At 35.4% G+C, this 13,843-nt stretch overlaps 1 protein-coding gene across 7 annotated transcripts in view; it reads left to right on the top strand.

The window, feature by feature from the left end:
• Positions 1-13,843, top strand: part of STAU2 (staufen double-stranded RNA binding protein 2) — a 232,365-nt gene that overhangs the window by 73,667 nt on the left and 144,855 nt on the right. For all 7 annotated transcript variants that reach the window (XM_023534609.1, XM_023534608.1, XM_023534610.1 and 4 more), the window contains 2 exons: positions 6,469-6,606; positions 13,543-13,674. In XM_023534609.1, coding sequence (XP_023390377.1) covers positions 6,469-6,606; positions 13,543-13,674 — 270 coding nt within the window. The remainder of the gene's footprint in view (positions 1-6,468; positions 6,607-13,542; positions 13,675-13,843) is intronic.

Genomic DNA, 13,843 nt, shown 5'->3' with positions numbered 1-13,843 from the left:
GATGGCCTGGGTACCTCATCTAATGTAGTGCGTTTTATGTTCTTAATTTTCTGTTCACCGTAGTTAGAATTGCCTATTTTAAACTAGTAAAAAACAATTTGGGATATGAATTGAACGTATTTATTTATATTTCTGTTCTTCCAACTTCAGTTCATTAAACATAAGTATCGTAAATGAATAGTCCTTGTGTGATACCGTCTTAGTCGCTTTAATTAAAGATTATAATATTGGCATAATTCTTAATAATTTTAATTTTGATTATGAGATGAATGTTAAGAAAGACTCGTGCCGTAAGAACACGTTAAGTCCCTGTACGTTTTTTAACGTTTCATGTATATTTTGCAGGTTATTAAAGAAAGCGGACCACCACACATGAAAAGCTTTGTCACTCGGGTGTCAGTGGGAGAGTTCTCCGCAGAAGGGGAGGGAAATAGCAAAAAGCTCTCCAAGAAGCGAGCTGCGACCACTGTGCTGCAGGAGCTACGGAAACTTCCACCTCTTCCTGTGGTCGAAAAGCCCAAACTATTTTTTAAAAAACGCCCTAAAACAATAGTCAAAGTGAGTATGTGCTTATGAACCCTAGTCAGTCTTACTGTGTAAATATTATGGTAACTGTAGATAAAAGTTTTCCCATAGGGCAGGCATCTAAACCGGTGGATTGCACACAGTCCCACAGTCAGGGTGGACGGATGACTGTAAGTTGATAACAACTCTGTTTTGCTTTGAGATACCTGTGTGCGTTCATCAGATAATAATACTTTACATATTTATGGCTTAAAAAATACTTTTCTGTTCATGATCACCTTCATGTATAATTCTCATCAGGACTGTGGAAGGTAGATGATGTCGTCTTCATTTTACAGATGAGGTTTTATGAAACGCCTTCAAAGCATTGGCTCACTTTTATTCACCTGTCACGTGGGGCAGCCCAAACTGCTCTGATCTCTGGTCCAGTGTTCTTCCTGCATGCCACACTGCCATGTAGTAACTTCACAGGACGTGCGCAGTGGTCCTAGGAGGCAAAGTGCTGGTCACACGAATGGTACTGATGCTGATGACAGCGGCCGCTTGGCATGATTTATGGTCGCTAATCCTCATGGCAGTCTCATGGGGCAAAGGGTATTATTTTGTTTGCATTCTTTCAGGCCTGTATAGATCTTGCCAAAGAAGAATACGAAACACACAGCTTTTCAAGATATCGTGACTTTTTTTGGATTAAGTTTTATTTTTATTATTAAAAAATGGTAAACGTTGGAAGAATGAGGTAAATTGGCACTTAGTACAGGACAGTGCCCGTGAGTACTCAGCATGTATGACACGGATGGAGCTGGAATTCTTTGTCTAGAGAAAGCCTGAAATTTCCTGCCTGTCAGTAGCCAGCTCAGCCTCCCTTACTTAGTAGACTTCCGATTAGGCTCTACAGATCGGCGATTGCAGAAATGAAATACATTTTATCTTTGATGAATTTCTTTTGTTTAGATTGTGCAGTAGCACTGTTTAGGTATTTGGGTTTTATACCTTTGTACCTTTGCTTTGTTTAGAAGTATGTATTTACCTGAATTAATAACTACATAAATAACTGCATAAATACTTGTGTTTTGTTTTAAACGAATCTTGTCATTTCTTCACTGAGAAGATGTAGGTTTTGCATTCCCTGAAGTAGCCTTCTACATTGTATGTAGGGTAGACTAGCAATAAATGCCAAACAGATCCACTCATCGTAGTCACAGAGGTTCAGAGTGGGGCTGGCTTTCATTCATAGGCTCTAATCACACGGTCGGGGAGTGGGCTGTGGTTGTTAAGGACATGACCTTTGGAGTCACATTTGAGTGTGTAACTTGCTCAAGTTACCTAACTTTTCTAATCTTACATGTCCTCACTTACAAAGGAGCAATCTAATTGAACTTGCTTGTTAGGATTGTTATAAATATTAACTGAAATAACACCAGAATGCATTAGTAATTATTATTATTCATTAATAATACAAATAAGTATCTAGTAAATATTAACTCTTGTTATTTTATGTCTAATTCTATCTATTTACATTTTATATGTACATGAATATACCCATGGTTCGTTTTCTTAAATCTTTTTATGTATTAAATCTGTAGCTTTTTCACAATGGCAGACCAAAACTGGTCACAGTAACTCCCATCCAATTTATTAAACTAAATCTAATCTTAATAAATTAAGAATCATAAGCCATTAGGCCAGAAAAGATCTATACAATTTTATAGTAGGATATAAATATAACTCTTGTTACTTTTAATTTACCCACTAAAAGCAAAATTATTGTTTAAATAGTTTTCTCTGGAGAGGGGAGAAACATTTTGAATTCTCAAAATTATTTGCTATTGCTTTTAGTATGTAGTCATATTATCCCAGAATTCTTTCTATCCACTGTTCAGAGCTGAGCTTGGACTAGCCTTCTTCAGGGAGGCCTTCTCAGACCCTCGAGGTCAGGTTCGCCCCTCGCACTTTTCCTCACATACATCACGCTTGGAATCACTTGTCTGTAACTGTGTTAATGTAATTTATGTTAATTTATGTTAAAGTCTGTAGATGTCCTCTGAAAGGTAAGGGTATTTTGAGAAAGCAGCACGCATACAACAAGTTGGAATTTCAATAATTTTAATATGATCATACCTTATAGTGTGCAGTAAATGGATCAGCTTAGATTAGTATCTTTGTTTTCAGTATTTTTGTCACCTCCTTAATGTCTTATACATCTAGGGTCTGCAGTTCCTTATATGCAATAGAAGTAGAGAAAATATGTTGATGATTTGCCTTGATTATTGATCGTAGTAAAACAGCCACATCGTCTCATTTGGTCCTCTGCATCACTCTACGATGTGGCTGTGGTCCCCATTTTGTAGGTGATGTTCTTGGCGTTTAAGAAACTTGCCCGAGATCACGCAGCAGAGTCGGGGCTCAAGTTCAGTCATCTCTGACTCTAGTACCCATTTGGAACTGGTCACTCGTGAGCTGTTTTTGGATTTTAAGATTTACTTTAAAAAGTTAAAGCGTAAGACTCGCTGATGCTGTCTTTGGATTTATATCCTGTTTTTTCATGTTCTTTTCTCTAAGATGAGACTGCAAAGAAGGCTTTCTGATGCAATTTTCCGGACACAGCTGTTACAAGACTGTCTTTACTGGTTTGTAGGATGGCAATCTGAGGGCCGATACCCAAGGAATAAATTAATTGTCAAGGGTGCCGGCAGTCGGTTTCATTTGAGGGAAGAAAGCAGCCCTTCTTGCTGTTCTCAGAACTTCATTATTATCTCATCAGATTTATGCATCTGGTTCTTCGTCATTGGAATCCACATCAACAACGATACCTTTGCCACTTAAGACATTTTTATGAAAGAGTCAAACAGGCATAGAGACAACATGCCATTGGGAGTGCGTTTATTTGAACATCTTCATGAACTAGGCATACTTCTAGTCCCAGACTCAGAAGCTCCCCTTTACCTTTTCAGTGGTACCTCAGTCTTAGACTTAAAAATTATTGTCTGTGTTTATCATTTCTTATCAGTTCTTCTTTACTTCCTTTATAATTTACTTAATTTTTATTTTTTGATATGTAGGTAGAAGCGGAAACAGTGTTTTATCAAAAGCTAACATTTTCCTTGGCTCTCTTCTCCCCCTCCACCTGACTTGCAGAGTTGACCTTGTCCCTGATAATCTGCTTTAGAAAACATTTTCAAGATGAAATGAAGTTCTGACGATATGACACACGCACACCTTCGTTTCTAGGAATAGTATATTAGGTTTATGTATGACTCGTATGTAAGTTAGAAAGCATATTGAGTAAAAGTAAGACACACTCCTTAATTTGAATGTAGACCATTTCTCAGTAAGGTTGAAGCTTTGTGCATGCCCCTCCCGATCCACCTCCCACAGGTAACCACTGCTGTTAGTTTTGTGTTTAACGTTTCCTTACTTTACACTTCTACTATGTTTATTTTTCTGAAAAGTGGTATTTGGTTAGATTTTTAAAACAACTTTTTTGAGGTATAGTTGACATCTAGTGAACCGTTCATATTTAAAGCATACTCATAGGTTTTGATACATATATTTACACACACACACACACACACACACACACACTGTGAAACCATGACCACAGTCAAGATAATGAACCTGTCCACTCATTGCTTCCAAAAGTTTCCTTGTGCCTCTTGGTAAACCCCGCCCCCCCATCAGTTGCCAAGCAACCACTCTTTTTCTGGCTGGCTTCTTTCACTCAGTATAATCATTCTGAGATTCATCCATGCTGCGTGTATCAACTGTTGGTTCTGTTTTGTTGCTAAGTAGTATTTGGTTGTAAGGATATACCACCATTGTTTATCCAGTCACCCTTTGGAGGGCGTTTGGGATGTTTCTAGGCTGGGGCTACTACAGATAAAGCTACTGTGAACATTTATGTGTAAGTCTTATGGGCGCATGTTTCATTTCCCTGGGTAAAGGAGTGGGGTGACTTGGTCATTTAGTAGGTACACAACATTTTAAGAGACTTCCAGTTGTTTCTCTAAGGGAGTATGTGAGCATTACAGTATATGAGTACGTGAGCAATGCTCGTGTGTGAGCATTACAGTTGTGTATCTTTTCTAATGTGTAGTATAGTCTTAAATTTCAGTCGTGCAGATATGCATGTTTTGTTATCTCATTGTGGTTTTAATTCACATTTCTCCAGTGACTGATGATATGAGCATTTTTTAATGTGTTTGGTAGCACATGAGGCTTGATGAGATAGATGTTCAGGTCTTTTCCCCACCTAAAAAAGTTTGGTTGCCCATTTCAAATAATGATAATTTTATATTGAATTTTGAGTGGTCTTTATACATTCTGGATACAAGTTTTTATTAGAGAGATGGTTTGCAAATATTTTGTCTAAGCCTGAATTTTTTTTTTAAACTATTTCAAAGAACAGAACTTATTAATTTTGAAGACGTCCAATTTATTATTATCGTTATTTTATAGAATGTGGTTTTGGTGCTGTATCTCAGAAATTGTTACCCAACCAAGTCACAGATATTTCTCCTATGTTTTCTTCTGGAAGTTTTATAGATTTAGATACTGCATTTAAGTCCATGAGTCATTTTGAGTTAATTTTTGTAAATGGTATGAAATATGGATTAAAGTTTGGGTGGTTTTTTTTTTTTTCTTTTTGCATATGAATATCCAGTTGTTCTCGTACTTTTGATTGAAAAGACTTTCCTTTCTCCACTGAACTGCTTTTGCACCTTTGTCAAAAATCAGTTGGCCATAGATGTGTGGGTCTGTTTCTGGATGCTGTTCTGTTGCATTGATCTCTTCATCTTTATGCCAGTACTACACATACTGTCCCGATTACCTTAGCTTTGTAATGAACTTGAAGTTAGACAGTCTGAGTCCTGTAACTTTATTCTTTTTTTTTTTCAGAGTTGTTTTGGTTATTTGGCCTTTTCATTTTCATATGAATTTTAGCATTGGCTTATTAGTTATTACCGAACAATGCCTGCTGGGATTTTGATTGGGAATGTAATGAATTGAATGATCAGTTTGAGGAAAATTGACATTTTAGCAATATTGAGTCTTCCGATCCATGAGTGTATCTCTCCATTTATTGAGATCTTACTTAATTGCAGCAGTGTTTTATAGTTTTAGTGGGCTTTGCATGAATTATACTTCTATATATTCTTCTGTGCTTACTTTTCTCACATAACACTTTTGTTTCTGAAATTCGTTCATCTTGATGCATGTAGCAAATCTTAGTTCATTTTCACTGTTCTGAACCATTCCATTTTGTGAACATGCTGTACTCTTCTGTTCTTCTGATGAATGTTTAGGTGGTTTTCATGTTTTTTGCTATTTCACGTAATGTAGCTACGGATATTTCTGAGCATATGAGCATATGGGTAAATGTTTTCTTCATTTTTGCTAAATTGATGGGTATGAAATAGTATCTCACTGTAGACTTAATGCGCATTTTCTGAGTCCTAATGAGGTTGATTACCTTGTCATGTTTCTTCATTTGTTAACTATCTGTTCAAGTCCTTTGCCCATTTTTGTTTTAGATTGTATTTTTGTTAATACTTTTTAGGAGTTTTAAAAAATATAGTGGAGACTGGATATATCTTTTTTTAATTGTATGTATTGCAAATATCTCCCCCCAGTTCTTGGCTTGTCTTCTCATGTTCTTTTTGGTGTTTTTCGGGGGAATAGAAGCTACAGAGCAGCCTATACTGAGGACTTTAGAAACGTTAGCGTTGTCCCAGCTTATCAGTAATACCGCTGAGCCCTAAATCCCATACAAGCCTTAGTTTCAGATCCATTTTATGATTTTCCTTTATAAATCTTTATAAATGATGCTCATTTATCTTCTCTAGTCAGTTTTGAGGTGCAGGGGAGAAAGGAAGAACCACTTTAAGGATTTAACGAGTTTTACAAGCACGTTTTAAAAGTTTTTCTTTAATCATTTTTTAGGCCGGACCAGAATATGGTCAAGGAATGAACCCCATCAGCCGCCTGGCTCAAATTCAACAGGCCAAAAAGGACAAGGAGCCCGATTATGTTTTGCTTTCAGAAAGAGGAATGCCTCGACGTCGGGAATTTGTGATGCAGGTATTTCTAGTTTTTATATTAGAAGAATTTTTTTTTTAACTATTGAAAAAATGTGCAAATCTCCAGCTTGAAATAGAGATATGAGGAAAAGGCAGACTAAAATTAATAGCAGAAAGTAACACTCTTTGCACTAAAATCATTCGTTCCTTCCATGCCCACCTACCAACTTGGCTGAAACATTCAAGTGTCAAGGACATGTTAGAACAGATAGAAGAGTTTTGAAGGCCCTGTGAGTTCACACGGGTTATTTACCTCAGGGTTTATCATTTAGAATGCTTGCCTCTAATTTACTGTGTTACAGTTTGCAGCCAGAGTCTGTTAACTACTGGGACCAGGAGACAGATGGAATCAGAAACAAAATTGAGGATGGATGTAGTGGATGGAACAGGGCCAAGAGCATGAACTTTTGGGTTCTCAGGAAAATTAGGAGAAGAGAGCTACTGTCTGCCTAACGGTGGTGAGGACTGGGGGACTCAGAACTGCCGAGAGGGTTAAGTGCTCTGTCGTGTAGCCAAGAAAATTGAAGAGTGTTTGCTAATGTGTTGGCAGGTGGGTAGGGACCAGGAATGGGGTACTTTGCTCAAAACGCCCTGCTTTCAGGTCCTGCCTGTCCATCTTCATCTGCCAGCTCAAGTCCCAGAGTTGAAAACACCTTTAATTTTTATTATGACAATTTCAAACATATAAAAGGTGGATAAATTTAATAGTATACTATAAAGAATAGTATACTGACGTGTTGGAAAATATGCATATCGTCCAGAAACAATTAAGATTTTTACCTCACTTGCTTCAGCCATAAGTGTTTTCTCTCCCGTACCCTCTTGCTTTTGTTTTTCCTGAAGAATTTCAAAGCTAATTTCTAAGTCATCTCATACTACATACTTAGTGTGTATCTCTAAAAAAAAAAAAAGAAAAAGTTAAGTTTTTCTTACATTAGGCATAATTCATTAGAATCATCTAATATCCAGTCTATATTTTAAATTATTGTCCCCAAACTGTTTTTGTTGAAATTGGCATTAAAAAGAAACTTTTTCTAGTCCAACCTATGGAGCTCACCTTTAAATATTCCAGTTAAAATCAACAGATATTTGCTTAGTACTGACCATGTGTGAGAAACGTTGGTCCTTAAACACGGTCTGTCATATTGGTGAACTTTTCATGCATATCTAAATTTTCCTAATTCATGATCTTCGTATTTCTTTATCTCATGGTACCCAGTACAGTGGTCTGTATGTAGTAGTATCTTAATAAACCTTTGATGTGTGTTTGCTGCCTGCCTGATTGAGAGCTAGTTGTGTTTGGCTTTTGTTGGAGATGTAAACTTACGGTGTAGTCACAGATAAACCACTGCAGGAGCGTAGACGCCCACGGAGGGAGTTCTTCGATGGTTAGTAAACCCACTGTTGACTACATGTCATTAGGACCTGAAAGAGTGTTGTTCCAGTATTTTCTCTTTTAAAATATATGCACCATTTTTCTTTTTGTATTCTTAGCTTTGAAGAATTCTAGAAAGCACTCTTTGAACTCCAAAGCTGGAAGGGGAAAAAAACTACCCAAATTTTAGACCTGTGTTAGGAATAAAAATGGGTCTTGACTATTAAACAGTTCCTTTTCTGTGGAATATACTGAGTACCCCTTTGGAAAGAGGAATTTAGAATATCTTAACGCCAACTTCTGTTTTATGGGCATTCATAAACATGCTCGTCAAACAGCAGCGTTTGGCTATGCTTTCACATGTTTTCACACTGAATTCATATTGCTTTTTTCCCCTCCTGGAAGCCCCGGCGGATTCATTTCCATATTGCAGAAACTTTATCAAAGTAAAGGCTTTTGTATAAACTACTTAAGCAATGTTATCATTTGCTGTAATCGAATGTGGGAGTAAAATATCTAGAGATGATATGCTAATGTTTATTTATCACTAAAAAAAAAAAAGTTTGTGCGTTATAAAATGGTTGTAGTTACCTTGTATTGATTACTAGGTAAAGGAAAACTTCTTGTGACATTATTTGGGTATTTAGTTCCAGAGTAAATTTCTTAAAACTTTTAATATTTTTGCAGAAGGATATTTTAATTTTTCAAAGAGGAAATAATGATAACTAAACTGAATTGCACATCAGCATACTGTATCGTTATATATCATTTAATATTAGTTTTTCTATCTGTGATTGAGATCTCCAGGTTTTTATTATATATATATGTAAGACAAATTTCATCAATTTTATTTGTGTCTCAGTGAAAGATAATTAAGTTTTTGGTAAATGCTGTTTTAGAACTTTTTTGTTAGTTTTTTGAGGACTTGATTTGTTTAAATGATTTGCTTAAAGACAAAAATCTGGCGGTCTTAAATTTATTGCATAGCAAAGTCGAGCTTCTTTGCAGACCAATTAACGTTTTAATGTAAAAAATCTTTATAATATAAAATTTGTGAGCTTTTTATGACGTTTATTATCTGCTTACTTGACTCTTACAGTGACGTGATTTTTTTTTTTTCGAGCGGCCATTGTGTTTGTTAGAGAATCAAGGCCTTCAGCACAGTGGTCTTTTTCTAACAAATAACCTGGGGTAGCTGCTGACAAACCATTGAACCATGCGACTCTGAAAACTTGTGCGAAGCAGAGGGCGGGTGAATGGGAAATGAACCTGGAAGCCTCTGTCCTAGAAGTGACTCTCGAAGGTATCAGAAGTGACTCCCATCAGTTCGGATGGGAAGTCGGCAGACAGCTCCAAGGTGAATGCCGAGGTGGGAGCAGCCTGATCCAACAGCAGGAGTCTAAGCTAGAGGGCCCCGGCCTGGGCTGATCAGCTAGGCCTTGGCATGAAGCAGAAGGACTGAATGAGAGCGAGTGAGGTGTATACAGCCCGTAAAGGCAGATAAAACGTTTTTTGCTGCCCAGTGATCTTTTGCTTCCATTTACCTTGGCCAGTCTTTTGATTCTCAAAGCAGTAGAGAAAGCTTCTGACGTAGCTGGCTTAATCTTTTAGCTAGCAGGCATTCCTACAACGACACAGGGGCTAGTGAAGCTGGGGAGCAAATGAAGCCCTGGAAAAAATAATAGGTAGCAGAGGCTGGCTCCCGTTAGGGACTCACAGACATTATACCTGGGGCCTGTTGTGTCCAGGTCAGGTACAGGCCAACTTGGATATGGGAGGTGGTGCGTGTTCACCCCAGTCCAGTCAGTGCTTCTGAGTGAGGTCCATAGATTGCTGTTGATTTGTCATAATGTGGTAGTTTCCGGTTTCAGAAGGAAAGCAGTGAAGGTTTCAAAGACGTTGCGCAGATTTGAACTATTAGATCTGAGATAGTTGTTACAGAAATTCTATAATGAATACATTTTCAGTGTTTCCTATACGACAAGAGCTATGTCATTTGTTTCATCTTGACTAAAATTCTGTTAAGAGTGTAATTTCTTTTTCATATTAATTTACATATTATTTATATTTTTCTCTCCCTGCTGTGTTATATATCCCTAGTTTCTTAAAAGTAGTTAGTTCTTTGAATCTTGAAAGTAGTGATGGAAATAACAACACAAATAAAACTCTAAATAATGTCGTAAGAATAAATGGCAAACAGTACACAAGTGGATGCCAGACGGGACTATGTGTTCTGAGACAAGTGAAATAGCCAATATTATGATTTCAAACAAGAGCCAGAAAAGAAAAATAGGGCTAGAAGTATCATGCTTCATATCTGGAAACTGGCTTTAGTCGTACCATATACTCATTCATTGCCAATAACCAGTAAATTCTTATCGTAAGATTTTATTAAAGTGGCATGAAACTATTGAAGCTTTCTGATTTTTTTTTTTTTAAATGAAGCACAGTGACATCTGGTAAAACAATCCAAAATTTCTGATGTAGATTGCCTATTCAACTCTCTTGATTATTTTTCTACAGGCTTTAAAAAAATTGATTAATAGGAATTTAGTATATATTCTAGAATGGGAGTCTTTCGCTGTTATATGGCATTTCAAATTCTCTTGTGTTGTGACTTTCCTTTTTTTTTTTTAATGATGTTTTTTTGAGGAACAAAACTTATTTTAATGTAGTCAAATTTATCTGTCTTTTCCCTTAAGTTAACTTTATAATAAATATAGACATCCAGAAGAATAAGGGCCCCCACCTTGTTCTTCCTCAAAAGGATCTTAGCTGCTCTTAGTACTTTGTGTTTCCATGTAGAATTTGTAATCAGCTTGTGAAGTATTGTAAAAATATGTGTCGGATTTTGATGGGAATTCATTGAATTTATAGATCAATTTGAAGAGAATTAATATCATTATAATGTTGAGTCTTCAATACCTGAACATGGCGTATTTCTATTAAGTTTATCTTAATTTTTCTCAATAATGCTTAATTTTCTGTGCGAAGGTCTTAAACACCACAAGTATTTGAGTTTTATTTAATGTGAATGATATCTTTTAACAGTTTTCGTTTTCTACATGGTCACTGACAGACTGTACAAATACAATTGGCTTTTGTGTATGACCTTTCATAGAGAACTTGATATACTCTCATAAGTTCTTATTCGTAAGATTTTCTTGGGTTTCTTACGTAATTGCCATATCAGCAGATAATGAGATTGTTTTTACACTTCTAATTATATTTTTTCTTGCCTTATTGCTCTGTCCAGGATTTGTAGTAAAATGTAAAATACTAGTAAAAATAGAGAGCATCCTTGTCTCGTTTCTAATTTCAAAATTTCAATATTAAGTATAATGTTTGCTGAGGTTTCCTGTAGGTTTTTGTAAAATGTCCTTTGTCATATTAAGGAAGTTCCCTTCTTTCCCTAAGAGTTTTTCTTTTGCTAAAAGATTTTGTTATGAATGGATGTTGAGTTTAACCAAATGCTTTTGCTACATTTATTAAGATGACCACATGGTTCATCTCCTTCACCTGTTAATATAGCAGATTCCACTGATTGATTTCGTTTTGAGTTTTGAATGTTAGATCAACCTTTCATTTCTGGAGTGAATCTAACTTCATCATGATTCTACTTTTTTATATTGCTTTGTTCGATTTACTACTATATGGTTTAAACTTTAGCATTTATGTTCATAAGTGAAATTGGTCTGTACATTTCCTTGTACTATTTTTGTTGGAGTTTATAATTACATTTGATTTTAGCCAAAAGGCCAAGAAGTGATTAGATTTTGGAATCGCAATGATTCCTCACTGAATAATTGAAGACCAATCTCTCTTTTTCTAAACTTGGGTGAATTTTTGTAAGATTAACATTATTTTCCCTTAAATATCGGGTAGAACTTGCTGAAGAAGCTCTCAGGAGTTTTCTTTGTGGAAAAATTTTTTAAATTACAGTTTTAATTTCTTTAGTAGGAATAGGCCTGTACAGTTATTGGTTTGTTCTGTGCCAGTTTTGGTAATTCTTTAGGAATTTGTCCATTTTATCTAAATCTTCAAAAAATTTTTGCTAAGATACTCAATATTCCTTGTTATTTTGTAATGCTACAGAAGCCCCTGTAATCTCCTATTTTCATTCTTAACTGTGTCTTTTAAAAATTTTTTCAATCAGTCTTACCTTTGGTTTATCATTATTTTCTTTTCAGGGAACTTTGGTGTTTTTGAACTTCTCTGTTATACTTTGTTTTCTATTTTCTTAATTTCTGCTTTTGTCTTTGTTTTCTTTGGATACATTTTGCTCTTCATAACTTCATGAGATGGATGTTTAGCTCATTACTTTTATGTCCCTCTCTAAGCTTTTATGACTGCATTTTCTGTTTCACTTTTTAATTGCATTCTTCAAGTTTTGATATATTACATTTCCATTATTATTTATTTAAAATGCTTTTTAATTTCCACTAGGATTTTTTCTTTTGCCCATAGATTATTTAGATTACATTGTTTAATTTCCAAAGTTGCGATTATCTTGTCTGCTTCTTCAGTCACTCACTGAGATCAATGTATAAAAACAAATCCCACTGTAAGACGTGTATTTCTTATTTCTCCTTGTAATTCTATTCTTTTTTGCTTTCCATTTTATGTTTTATATCTGTATTATCTCTTGGGATATGCATCTCTAAAAGAGCATTACTCAACTCAGAACATGTATGTGTGGATGTAAGATGTCTGATGTACATCTAAATAACATGCATATATGTATATATACACATAGATGCACATATGCATCACTTATTCACTAAAGATAACCGTGGAGTAGTTCTAATGATAAAAACCTACCGCTTATTGAGCAGTTATGGTTAAATCATAAACTGTAGTTTGCATACATTTTTAAATTTAATTTTCAAAGCAGGACAGTGAGAGGTAGTTGTATCACTTCTCTTTTACTGATGAAAAAGAGAGGCTTAGAGGTGTTAAATAATTTGAATAAGTTCATATCGCTAAGAAGAAGTAGAGTTGAATTTCAGACCCAAATCTGACTTGGAAGTCTGTGTTCTTAACCACAATATTGTACTAACCCTTGTATATTAATTCTTCAGGAACTATTTAATATAAACCTTTGTAAAGTTGGGATGTAATATGAACATTATTTTAAATGGGACAAACATGAATTTTAGCCCTTTCAGTTTTATTAATTTAAATAAAGAATAGTATATGTAGTCAGAACCAACACAAACTGTTACAATGCGAATATTATTTTTTCGCTTATATAAATAATACAAGCTTATTGTTTAAAAAAGCAAATAATATAGAAATATGTAAGAAAGTTAAAATTTTCTAAGATTTTATCATCCTGAGCTAACCCCCATTGACATTTTGAGGACCATGTTTCCATTTTTTTCCTCCACGTATGTATTGTATACATAATATTACACACATGGGATCCTAATCGCTGTTTTTATCATGGACTGAACTTTAAATTTCTGAATGCTACAGAGCAGAACATATTGCTTTACGGTATTAAAGAGTTCCTGTTTCCCAAAGCAACTCTCATATAATTTCTTACTTTAATCTTATCAGGTCAAGGTGGGAAGTGAAGTTGCTACTGGAACAGGACCTAATAAAAAGATAGCCAAAAAAAATGCCGCAGAAGCAATGCTATTACAACTTGGTTATAAAGCGTCCACTAGTCTTCAAGATCAACTCGACAAGGTGAGAGTTAAGTTTATCCTTAAGTGTCCTATTCCGTGAAAATATCAAAGTCATGAACAAATTCTGTGCCAGTGTTCCTCGGTGTCTTAACTGGTGTCGAAGTAGACATCACGTTTTAACTTTTCTAAGGCAGTGCTCTGTCTTTCTGTCTTTAAAGATAGATTCTCTA

Source organism: Pteropus vampyrus, unplaced genomic scaffold (genome assembly GCF_000151845.1).
Source record: "Pteropus vampyrus isolate Shadow unplaced genomic scaffold, Pvam_2.0 Scaffold127, whole genome shotgun sequence".
NCBI classification, from domain to species: Eukaryota; Metazoa; Chordata; class Mammalia; order Chiroptera; family Pteropodidae; genus Pteropus; species Pteropus vampyrus.
Note: the sequence above shows the minus strand (reverse complement) of the source record. Positions and strands in the feature narration are given on the sequence as shown.